Source organism: Delphinus delphis, chromosome 8 (genome assembly GCF_949987515.2).
Source record: "Delphinus delphis chromosome 8, mDelDel1.2, whole genome shotgun sequence".
Classification (NCBI taxonomy): Eukaryota; Metazoa; Chordata; class Mammalia; order Artiodactyla; family Delphinidae; genus Delphinus; species Delphinus delphis.
The window spans coordinates 102,053,630-102,066,202 of NC_082690.1; the positions used below are offsets into that span (position 1 = coordinate 102,053,630).

General features: G+C 43.4%; 1 protein-coding gene across 5 annotated transcripts in view; it reads right to left on the reverse strand.

Moving 5' to 3' along the window:
* ATL3 (atlastin GTPase 3) overlaps window positions 1-10,313 on the reverse strand; it is a 50,816-nt gene extending 40,503 nt beyond the window's left edge. The window contains exon 1 of one of the 5 annotated variants that reach the window (XM_060019090.1): window positions 10,226-10,313. In XM_060019090.1, the coding sequence (XP_059875073.1) occupies window positions 10,226-10,304 (79 nt within the window). In that variant the 5' untranslated portion in view covers window positions 10,305-10,313. Of the gene's footprint in view, window positions 1-557; window positions 700-948; window positions 994-8,657; window positions 8,877-9,884; window positions 10,166-10,225 lie in introns of those variants that run through there. The other 4 variants (XM_060019091.1, XM_060019092.1, XM_060019094.1 and 1 more) reach the window with 4 other exon arrangements.
* Between the last annotated feature and the right edge of the window lie 2,260 nt (window positions 10,314-12,573).

Sequence of the window (12,573 nt, forward strand, 5' to 3'; positions counted from 1 at the left end):
GGGACACGGGTTCGTGCCCCGGTCCGGGAAGATCCCACATGCTGCGGAGTGGCTGGGCCCGTGAGCCATGGCCACTGGGCCTGTGCGTCCGGAGCCTGTGCTCCACAACAGGAGAGGCCACAACAGTGAGAGGCCTGCGTACCGCAAACAAACAAACAAACAAACAAACAGCAGTGGGGCCTATGAAATGAGGCAAAGCACTATTTCCCTTCCCTAAGTGTATGTACTAAAGGAGATGTTTTTAGGTAGTTAAAAGGACACTTGTTTTATTTTAATAATTATGTATTTTAATGACTATTAAACATTAGGAAACAAAACCATGTTTTAATGGATTATTGCTTAGGAGGCTAAGTTTTAAAAACTAATCAATATAAAGTAAATTGAAGGACAAATATTGAGCATAGAACAGATAGGCAGATTTGGCCAAAATCATACACATGGTCCCAGAAACACTTTCATCTGGGAAGCAGTAAAGGCTGAATGATCACAGCAGGCAAAGTCAACAAAACAGCTTGACGGCCAGACTCTAATCTTTAAGTATGGGAATTGCTGCTCACTTTTTATTTATTTTTATTTTTTGGCTGCACTGGGTCTTCGTTCCTGACCACAGGCTTTCTCCAGTTGTGGCGAGCAGGGGCTACTCTTCATTGCACTGCACGGGTTTCTCATTGCGGTGGCTTCTCTTGTTGCAGAGCACAGGCTCTAGGCACGCGGGCTTCAGTAGTTGCAGCACACAAGCTCAGTAGCTGCGGCATGTAGGCCCTACAGTGTGCGGGCTTCAGTAGTTATGGCACATGGGCTCAGTAGTTGTGACGCATGGGCTTAGTTGCTCCGCGGCATGTGGGTGCTCTCCGGACCAGGGATCGAACCTGTGTCCCCTGCATTGGCAGGCGGATTCTTAACCACTGCGCCACCAGGGGAGTCCCGCTGCTCGCTTTTTATACTTACTGTATCAGGCAGCAACAAAAGGGTTCTTGCCACTTTTTAATTTTTTGCAAACTGTTGGAAAACAATTTATAAACATTGATTCAGTGTCATTCTAGCATTATAATACATATATACTAATACTTTTCTTTCCCATTATTTCCTATTATAAAAAGGAAACATTTCTGTAAATAATCTCTTAGAGTTCTTATTGCCATAACAGCAGGTGAATCCAGGACCTGAAGACCTTCAGTCTTTTATATAAAAGAAGAAATGAGAACAATTTATCCACACCTTATGGACAAGCCACAAGGTTAAGTACTGTGCAGTACTCAAAGCAATACCAAACAAAGTCCCTGAGATGGCTGGTTGCTCCCCCAATATTCATTTTCTCCTCCTGCTATGGTAATATATTTTTAGCTGGGCATATAAATGCTCAGAAGAAACACATTTCCAACCCAACCTTGTATGTAGGGTATCACTGTGTGACTAAGTTCTGACTGGAAATGATATAGCAACTTGCATATCATGCATCTTCCCCCTTCCTGCTGGCTATATGCAAAAGTGGGACCAAGTCACCCTGGACCAGGCATGTGAGGGCAACACCCTAGGAATACTGGAGCAACAAGAGAGGTAGGGCTGAGGACTTGGTGTAGCAGAACTGCCATGCTGGCTCACTTTCATATGAAAGAAAAACGTCTACCTCGTTTAAATCACTTACTTGGAGGCTCTACGAGATACAACCAAACCTAGTAACCAATACAATAGTCCCCCAGGACTTCACAATTGAGTTCATGGTACTGGCTCTTTCAATTTTATCTATTTCACTATTTAAGTTTACTGAGCAGTGTGAATGTACTGACACAAAGCAGGCACGCAATAAACAACTGTAAAAAGGACGGATGGTATGTACTGTAATCTAGTTGAAAGCTACCACCCTAAGGATGCAGGTGATACTGTCAGGGCAACAGGTATGGAAGATAAAGTTACCTGGGCTACAAACAAGATAGAATAATCACATGACAAAAATGTATGCAGCTGTAGACAACGAACTACACTTCAAGAGAAGATGAAGACCACTAAGAAGGACAGTTTAAAAAAAAAGTGATAAAGCCTTCCCTCATCTCTTCCTCTTTCTGCCTGTAGCAAAGTGAAAAAGAAGAGAACCAGGCTATATTTACTTGAGGGAGCTGGGGTGATCCTGCATTTCTCTCCGACAGTATACCGGGCACACCGGATTTTAAAAGATCTTGTTCCTTTGGTTTGGATCCACTTAAGGGAAAAATCATTTTAAACTGTACACATCACTAATAATTTAATTTAAACAAATAGAGCTGCTCACTTTTCACCACACTATCTTTATCTCTCACTTCCTAAGACAAGAGAACTATATTATTGATCATCCAAGTAAAAATCTTATTTCCACTCACCCTTTTCTAGATATCATGTAAATTTCCTTTGCTGATTTATCCTCGCATCTCAGACAACCTGCCCCCCAATCTCATAGATCCCTTAATCAAAACCTCAGGGCCGGGGCTTCCCTGGTGGCGCAGTGGTTGAGAGTCCGCCTGCCGATGCAGGGGACACGGGTTCGTGCCCTGGTCCGGGAGGATCCCACATGCCGCAGAGCGGCTGGGCCCGTGAGCCATGGCCGCTGAGCCTGCGCGTCCGGAGCCTTGTGCTCCGCAACGGGAGAGGCCACAGCAGTGAGAGGCCCACGTACCGCAAAAAAAAAAAAAAACCTCAGGGCCATCTCCTTTAGCCATGCCACCTTCCATTCCAACCTTTCCTGCCTGTTAGGTTGATCATGCAAGTCAACATCCCCGAGTGTTGCTTTAAGGATGTTACCTCATCCTTCAGGGATGAATGCCTTCATTACAGTACATAAACATATCAGCAACTACATAAAAAAAAAACTATCAAGGACCTCCCTGGTGGCACAGTGCTTAAGAATCTGCCTGCCAATGCAGGGGACACGGGTTCAAGCCCTGGTCCAGGAAGATCCGACATGCCACGGAGCAACTAAGTCCGTGTGCCACAACTACTGAGCCCATGCTCTAGAGCCTGCAAGCCAAAACTACTGAGCCCACATGCCACAGCTACTGAAGCCCGCACGCCTAGAGCCCATGCTCTGCAACGAGAAGCCAACACAATGAGAAGCACGCGCACCGCAACCAAGAGTAGCCCCCGCTCGCAGGAACTAGAGAAAGCCCGCGTGCAGCAACAAAGACCCAACGTGGCCAAAATTAAATAAATAAAACAAATTTATTTAAAAAAATACAAAAACATTTTATGGATTGATGGCTGAAAGCTAAAAAGTCCCATCCTGTAAGTCAAACCCTTTCACCATTCGCCCTACTGCCTTCGTTCCTCTAATGCTTTATTCTCCTCATCCTCCCAGGTAAATTTATACTCATTGGTCCTCCTCCTAGGAGAAAGTTAGGATTCACGTCCTGTCCTGTCTTGATTCCAAATTTTCAAATATACAGCCTATTCAACCATTTGTTCTCATGGCCTGAAATGTTTCTTCCACTTGACTCCAGCAAACACTTGCTCATCCTTCAACAATCACCTTCACCCTCCCTCTGTCCTAATCACCCACCCCATCCTCTCAGAGCCCATCACTTTGCACAGTACACTAAAAGCAATCAAGAGAGACGGCAGGGCTTAAATCCTTACTTTCTCACCTCTAGAATGTAACCTCCATGAGGGCAGAAATTTTTGTCTCTTTTGTTCAATGCTATATCCCCCAAGAACCAGAAGAGTGCCCACAGAGAGTAGACATCCAATAAACAGTTGGGGAATAAACGAAAAACTCCACCATTTAGTCACAATGTGACTGTGGATAAATTTCTAACCATTTGTAGCTCCATTTATTTATAAAACTAATACCCATCTCAAAGGACAGTGTCTGACACATATTAGGGACTCCATAAAAAGAACCCACTTTCCTATTTCCACTAAAACCTTTACTATTATTCCACTCATTACAACATAATAATATTGTAATGAGCTCCTGGGAGCCCCTGGGGAGTAGGGAAACTACCACATTCAGCCCCAGGATCTACCATAGAATAATAGCTTCCTAGTACTGTGAACACTAAACCCTATAGTACATGTAAAGAACCTCAATAAAAGTCAGTTTCTTCCCTTCCTCCTCCCAGCCTTTCTTTGTCAACCTCCCTGAAAGTGTGTCTTCATCCACTTATCTACCCATTCCCTTCTTATCACCTTGCAATCTGACTTTCCTCTCAGTCTCTCTGTTGAAACCATTCTCTAGTTCATCAATGACCTCTCCTGCCAAATCCAATAGGCATTTCTTGATTCTCATTCAACTCTACACCTGTGATATAACACACTGGCCAACCACTTCTGAAACTTCTTAAAACCTTTGGACTCCACAACAGTGCCCACTCCTAGTTCTCTTCCAGCCTCTTTATCACCCCCTTTCACTGGTTCTCCTTTTCAGCCTCCTGTGATACCCACCAACGCCCTGCTTTAGCCTTCTGCAGTTCTCAACCTCTCCCTGAATAAGCTCTTTATTCTTATAATTTCACTACATCCTCTATTTTGGTGATGCAACTTCATTCATTTCTAACCTGCACTTAGGTCCAAATGTGCAACTGCTTAAGGGGAAGATTCACCTGGATATTCCACCATCAGCTCACTCTTGGAGGTGTATTATGTAGAAATATATGGGTACAAGAGTCAAGAGACAAGTTCCTGTTCCAGTTCTACCACTAACAACCTGTGTGATTCTGGGCATGTCTAGTCTTCAGTCTCAACAGTAAAATGAGTCAAGATTTAACCTCTAGCAACCCTTTCAGTTCTAACATTTTATAAGTCTACATTTAGTATCATCAAAATGAATCCTCTCAGATGCTCCACTTCTCTCAAATCTCCACCTTTCAGCCTTCACATCTTCCCTGACTCCATCTTCCTAGATGAAACATACCACCAGACCCTACCATTTCTTCCTTTTATGACTTAAGCTCCTGGTTTGGCAAAGACTATTATAACAGTGAAGGAGTATCTACAGGAGAAAGGCCTTCCCTAACAATCAGGAAAGACCAGATTTCTGGGCCCAGTTTCGTACTAACCGTAACAGCATGAGTAAATCACTTTACTTCTCTGTGTCTCAGTTTCATCTACAAAATCAGGCAGTTAGGTAAAGCCATTTTATAGCCCTAAAATTCAATCTCTGTTGAACAAGTGAAAATTTCCTGAATATCTAAATTGGCCAAACTTGCTGGGTAACGTATTCATGCCTTGGCTTAATTTAAAATCGTATAGTCCTGGCTAAAGAACAGATCAAAATTTACGATGATAAAAACATTAAAGCAACTTGCTCAGCAAGGACCCCACCAAAGACCTGGGGGTTTGTTTTAGGAGTTTTTTAAGGGGGAGAGATACTCCATTTGCAGTGAAATTACTCCCACTTCTCAGTAATCTTATACTCTGGAGATCTGACCTCCAGGGATAGTACTAGAAAAGCCTTTAAGTGGCAACCTTATATGCCTTCTCCCTTTAGCGAAGCAATCATTTCCCAAGGTCCAGATATGCATTCTGAGATGATGACAACAGTAATGCTCACTTACATGAACAGTTAATGTTCGATATGAAGAGGTAATGCTCTATTATGTTCATTTATATGAGTAACAGATGTGACATCTTATACACATACAAAGATATGGCCTGACCACAGTCACATCTATCTCTATTTTTTTTTTTTTGGCCACACCACGCAGTTTCTAGGATCCTAGTTCCCCGACCATCTGTATACATTTAAGTGAACTTAAAACCTAAGTTTAGGGAAAACCTAAGTTTAGTGAACTTAAAACCTAAGTTAAAAAAAAAAAAAGTGAGTGGTAGAACTATATCATACTGCCAATTCTGATTAGTGCTGTAAATAGCTCATAGTAATACCGCATCAGCCGTCATTTCGAAGTATGTAGAAATGTTGAAAATATTTGGATAATTAAAAAGGACTCCAATAGTTGATGTGGAAGCTACAACATCTTTTCTAATTACTTTTAAAGTACTGATGTATCCTTTACTTTGGACACAACACACCTTAATCCAGACTAACCAATAGGTTTAAGTATGCCTATTCAAACAATCGCTGTATGATTGGATTCAATGGAGAAGCTCTGCACTAAAACAAAAACAGACAACCCAAATAGAATGGCTGAAAGACTAACAAGTGAAATTAATTATTATAGGGACAAATCTGTAGAGATCTGAGCAAATTACAGCACTGATTCTTCCTAGAATTATTTCTGAATTTTCAAAGGACTGAAAGAAAAAAAAAAAAAAGTAGCTGCTCAGGCTAAATACAAGTAGCTGAGACTAGTGAATTATAATTGGCCTTTCTGCTCCTATGGAAAATGTAAATTTTAAGAAATAAGTTCTATCAGAAAAAACATCATGGGGAAAAAAGTTTAAATGTCCCTCAAATACTTGAGAAGACCATCTGAACAGTGATAAATTCAATGAAACTAGTCATTTGGAAGCAATTACAATTGCTATTTCAGATAATTCAGACAGAATTTAGTAGATCAAGTCAACAGTTTAGACCAGGGTTTCTCAACCTCAGCACCACTGGTATTTTGGGCTGGATAACTCTTTGTTGTGGGGAGCTACCCCATTCACTGCAAGATATTTAGCAGCATCTCTGGCCTCTACCCACCGGATACCAGTAGTGCTTCCTCCTGATTGTGAGACCCAGCAATGTCTCCAGACATTGCTAAGTGTCCCAACCAGGCAAAATCGCCCTGGGTTAAGAGCCACCGGGGTAGAGCCAGCCTCAGTACTCATCCTTACTGTCCAGAGAGTTTTGAAAAGCAAATCCTAACTACAGTTATAGAAACATTTCACTGAGTAGCGTGCATGACTCAGGGTAAAGTTATGACCTGAGTTTTCCACTCTCCTGAAATACCACATTTTCTAAAGGGCAAAAGCAACACACCCAAAAACACAAGCATACCATTTTCATGCCTTGTTCTTACTGGCAGTCTTTAAAGTTCCTAATTCACAGAAAAGGCCAAAGAAAACACATCATCATATGTAAGGCTAAGTACACTAAAGCCCTCAGCCACCTCTACAACTGCTGGGTGTGGCTCTTTTTTGGTGATGGTGAGGGAGTGCTTTTATACACTATTAGGTCTCAAGGCAGTAAGCATGCTGGTAGATACACGTATATTTTTAAGGTTGTTTCAGTGAAAATTCTATTTAAATGCAACTTAACAGAATAGGGGAAATTTGTACCTTAGCACAGAATGCTGAACAAAACCACATTTTCTTTGTCAATTAAGAATTCTGTAGTGCTTAATGGATTTATGAAGATCAACTATGACTAAACAGTATTAAAGATTCAGAAATGCAGAGATTGGGCTGAATCTAAAAATGATGCCAGGCTATACTACAGGCATCTAATTTAATACAGCATTTAATAGAATAGATGCCAGGCTAGTCTATTAAAAAGATAAAAATCTTTTTAACAGAATGAATTCAATATTCATCTTATTTGACTTTACCCTAAAAATGAGACCACCCCCAAAATCAATCTGGTTACCTGAAGGTTTTAATTACCTGTATTCCAGTTGAATAAGCTTTAACTGGCAATATTTGATTTGGAGTCCTTATCATTTCAAGACAAAAAGAGTTAATCTACTTCTTTGCTTATTCACCTACTATACCACTAAAACCTATTTTCTGATTTGTAATATATTGATACTTTATCTGTGAAATATATGTAACACATTCTAACAATCAAAACATATTCTAACAATCTAAACACATACCAATAAAAGGCATTCTTTAGATATGTGCATGGAAGAGTATCAACTCAATACAAAAATACTGATATTACAAATTATACTTCCTATAAAGTAATAAATCAATTCAAATTAAGCAACCACCTACAGAGAAATTTGTATATATTAGTACAGAAATTAAATTACTTGGGTTTTGGGTTTGTTTTTTTTTTTAAACTGTTGCCTAGTCCCTCAATATATTAAATCAGAATCTGTGAGTGGGCCCCAAGCATTGGCAGGTTTTAAAAACCCCAAGTTATTCTAATGCGCAGCAGCAGGGCGGAGAACCACAGCTCTACAGCAATTAAAAGACTTTTCTCGTTTAACTAAAAGCTTTCCACTCACTTTTCCCCCTTGATATTTTTTAGAATATGTTCCTAGAATCTCAAAGATAAGTCAGGAAAATGTTTTAAAATTCAGACTAACTTTAAACTGTAGTTGTGTTAAACAATTTCTCAGTATAAGACACAAGGCCATAGAAAGTTTAACAGGCATGCCGAGTCACTGCAGGTAAATTTTAAACCTCAAACAAGTTCACACAACCCAGGGTTCCCTAAGGTACTTGAAAGAAATCTTAGAATATGTGACCAAACTGTGAGTAATGACTACCACTGGGGAATTGGGGAAGTAGAGGTGACTTTATATTTCTTGCTTCTTACAATTCTCTATTATTTCATTTTAAATAACTAGTGTGAGTATACCTTTTATTATATGACTCAGGAGTCATAAAAATGAAAAATGCATGTGCTACGCCATAGAAAACCAATTCTAAAAAAGCCTAATCTAAACAAGTCCTACTTAGTGAAAACTAAGACAATTATGCTAGTACACATCATCACATTTATCCTTACTTTTTACTACTTTTCTTAATTTTATGATTACTCCAATAAGACAGTTAACAACAGCTAATAAAACAACCTGCTCTACTAATGTAATGCTTCATTAGGTAGAGGTCTTCTTCAATCAAGCGTTTTCTTTACAGGTGTTAAAGCAGCAACAGAGATTTCTATACTATGAGCTGGTTTCTGTGAGGATTGAAAAAAAACAGTAATTTGAAATTCAGTACACTGCAATGCTGAATACTTGTCGCGGTTTAAAACTACGTAGCTTTTGCTTCTCCAAAAGCCAGCCAAAATGTGAAACCACGTTTTTGGTCCGTTAGTTCTTTTCTCTCCTTCCCAAAACATTCCATCCAACTTCATATTCAAACGTGAGGACTAAGATTTATTAAAAGTGTCTTCAAACAATGTTCTTTTCTTTTTTTTTTTTTGCCTTTAGATTTCGCAAGTGAAAACTTCTGGCCATTTCAACAGCACACACAGCAAACAAGAATAAAGCCAGGTAGAACGACAGATGAAATTAAAATCCATGAATTTATGGTGACTATTTGTTTTCTCTTTAATACTTTCCCTATGCTTTGTGTATTCAAGAAAGCAAAAGAACAACGTACTGTACCAAACGTACTAAAAGAACTTCCTAAAAATCAATTTAGGCCACATTCTTTTATCTCCTTAGGGAGATAAGTGCGGGTTGAAAATCGACTTCCCTAAAACCTCCTGTAACTCAAGGTCTTTAGGATAAAAATAAAGCTTCCAACTCAAAGACGCTTCGCAGCCCTCCAGAGCTTTTTAAAAGGGTGAACAATAAAGCATCTACCTTCCCCACTACCTGGGCCCGTTAATACGGCCACAGCCACTCGGCCCGAGGTTTCCCGGCCCGCGAGCGAGCGAAGCGCCTAGGCAGGGAGAGGGCAGCAGCCCGGAGCGCCCAGCTCAGCCTCTAAACGCCGCCCCAGGACCACCGACCCTCGGGGTACTAACGGCCGTTAGTACCCCGAGGAGTACTAACGGCCGTTAGTACCCCGAGGAGTACTAACGGCCTCCTCCGGGCCCAGGGCCCGACCCCCGAAGGCGGCCGCTCCCGGCCGGTAGCGGAGGAAGGCGTCGCCCGCGTCCGACTGGCCCGGCCTCGCGAGCAGCCCCCGGACCCTAATTCGTCAGCTAAGGGACCCCAGCGAGAGGCGCGCGGTTCCAACCCCGGGACGAGGAAGGGCGGCGGCGCGGGCGTCCGGTCTCCTCGAAACTATAGCAGGGAGGGCGGCGGGGGTGGCCACGGAGCGGGCTCGGGGAAAATAGCGCGCCTCACCTGCTCCTCCCGATGCAGCCGCTACCACTCGCTGAGGGGACAACATGGAGCCTCCGCCTCCAGCAGAAGGAGCAGGAGCTCAGAGAGGGGCGGGATGGGGCGGGAACGAACCAGGCCCTGGCGGCGGGAAACGGGCGTGGCCTGGCTCTACAAACAACTAGGGAGAAGGAGAGGCGCGCGAAACCAAGAGACGGCGCGTAGCGGGCTAGCGTGGATCGACCGGCAGCCAGAAGGGCAGCGAGCGCCGAGCCGGCTGGAGCGGGAAAGCGCACGCGGCCGAATTCTGCCACCGCCCGAAGCGTGTGCGCGTGCGCCGGGGCCCGACACCCGCAGCCGGCTACCTGGGGCTGCGCCCTGGGGGCAACCGTCCGTTGGGAATTGTAGTCCCACGCTCTCTGGGTACCCTCCAACGGTTCCCATTCTGCGCACTCATCCGGGCGGGGAGGAAGCGGAAGAGAGGGATGGGGATTGCCGCGGCTCTTCGACGACTGAACTACAACTCCCAGCAGGCTGTGCAGGGAGCGGTGGGCCGCCCAGTCATCCCCGCCCTGCCCTCACTTAGCCTTGAGGCCAGGCCCCTAGCGGAGGCGTTGGTGGAACCGGCCACAGATCCTTGACTGCAGTGTTTGAGACGGTTTCGGTGCTTAACGCTGGCCGGGGCCATAAGGTCGACGGCACTCTGCCCTAAGGACCGAAGGGAGGCCTCAACCCTGGGTGACGTGAGCATCAGTGTTTTTTTAAATGGTTTTGACTTCACAAGGAGAGGAGGTCGTGACTTCATTATCACCATCAGCAACTTCGCCCCATATTCCCGTCCCTGTCCAAGCCTGATGGCGCACCATAGCCACTTCCAGGCAGCGTCCTTCCACTGGCTTTGTCCAGCCTAAGCCTTGGCCATATTTTGTAAATCTCCGGCTTAGAGGAGCTTGTTTTTGGAGCTGCTTTGGCGATCACACCCTTACTTAAACTGTATGGTAGATCAGTACAAAACAGGGTTCTCCAAAAATGCTTTTATTCACGCTTCACGTGTGATTGAGAAAATGTCTGTTGTCACAATTGAAGAATATTGTTATTTTGGATTCGTTGGGGTAGGGGCAGTTGTCTTGGGGCTAAATAGCTCATGGAGCTTATGAGAGGCTAAAGCCTCTATTTCCCTCCCTCTCCGACCGCTACCACCTCTTGGCATCACCATTGCCTCATTCACTCGACAAATTATTCCACTTTCTTTCTTCTGCCTCTACATTAACTATTATAACCTACCCAGAACCTCCTTCCAGCTATCTCTAGGCCCTGCCACGCCCTTGAGCTGTTTTTCACTCCCCGAGTGATTAGGCCAGAAGTGAAAAGGTAAAGATAATTCTACCTAATCTTACCTGAAGAGGTCGTGTTTTGATTTCTTTTCCCCTGCACCTTCTGATTCTCTGCAAACTCTCAAGATTATTTGAATACCCTCGGCCAGGCTTTATATTTGAGTCTAGGTTAGATATAAATTAACTCTGGCCAGCAAGAAACTAGATGAGAACTTCAAGACAAGTGGCTCCTGGGGTTTCACATTGGGTATGCAGAAAGCAGGACCTACAGGATGTGACACAAATCCAGGGCGTTATGAGGCATGCTCAGAAGAGAAAGGGGCCAGAGGCTAATGACTTGTCACAGTTGCAACATGCAGTGTAAGATTTTAAAATTGAGCATACCTCCCAGCATTCTATATTCCCCTTCCCATCCTTCTCCATAAGACTTCTCACCATCTAACTTTAAGTTTTACTTTTATTTTTGTTTGTGTCTTCCCACTAGAATATAAGTTCCAAATGGACAGGAATTTTTGTTTTGATTCACTGCTCTATCTCCAGTGCTGCCAAACAGTGGCAGGCAGATGGTAGAAACTCAAATATTTATTGAATGGAAGAATAAAGAAGGTATACGTTAGGGACTTCCCTGGTGATGCAGTGGTTAAGAATTCACCTGCCAGTGCAGGGGACATGGGTTCAATCCCTGGTCTGGGAAGATCCCACATGCCCCAGAGCAATTAAACCCAGGTGCCACAACTATTGAAGCCCGCGCCTAGAGCCCGTGCTCCACAACAAGAGAAGCAACCACGATGAGAAGCCTGTGCACCGCAACGAAAAGCAGCCCCTGCTCGCCGCAAGTAGAGAAAGCCTGCGCACAGCAACGAAGACCCAATGCAGCCAAAAATAAATAAATGTTTAAAAAAATACATTACATCTTTCTCAATAACATCAAGGTCAGTGTCAGCACATCAGCTTCCCCATACACTGTAGAAGTTTTGGGCACTTAGAACAACACTACAAATTATAGGTACACTTCAGGATTAGTCACAGCTTAGAAAACAACCCCTGTAAACAAGAAACCTGTTTTGTTATTGTTGTTTCCTTCTCAAGTATCTAGGGTCATCAAAACAGTGGAGGTTCAAAATGCTAAAAATTGATGAAACTGATTTGAGCCAGCCTTCAACCATCTCACTCTGAATTGAGTCATGTGGTATGACCAGAGGCTGAGCTTTCCTTGTGGTTTTCCAGAGTAGATGACATGTAGACATGTTTGAATGGTCAAGGCCACTGGCTTTGTGGTCAGACTGAGCTGGCTCTGAATTCTAGCTCTGATGCTCACTCGCTGGGCAAACTTGGGTGAGTTAGTTAACCTCTCTGAACTCGTTTTATCATCATCTGCC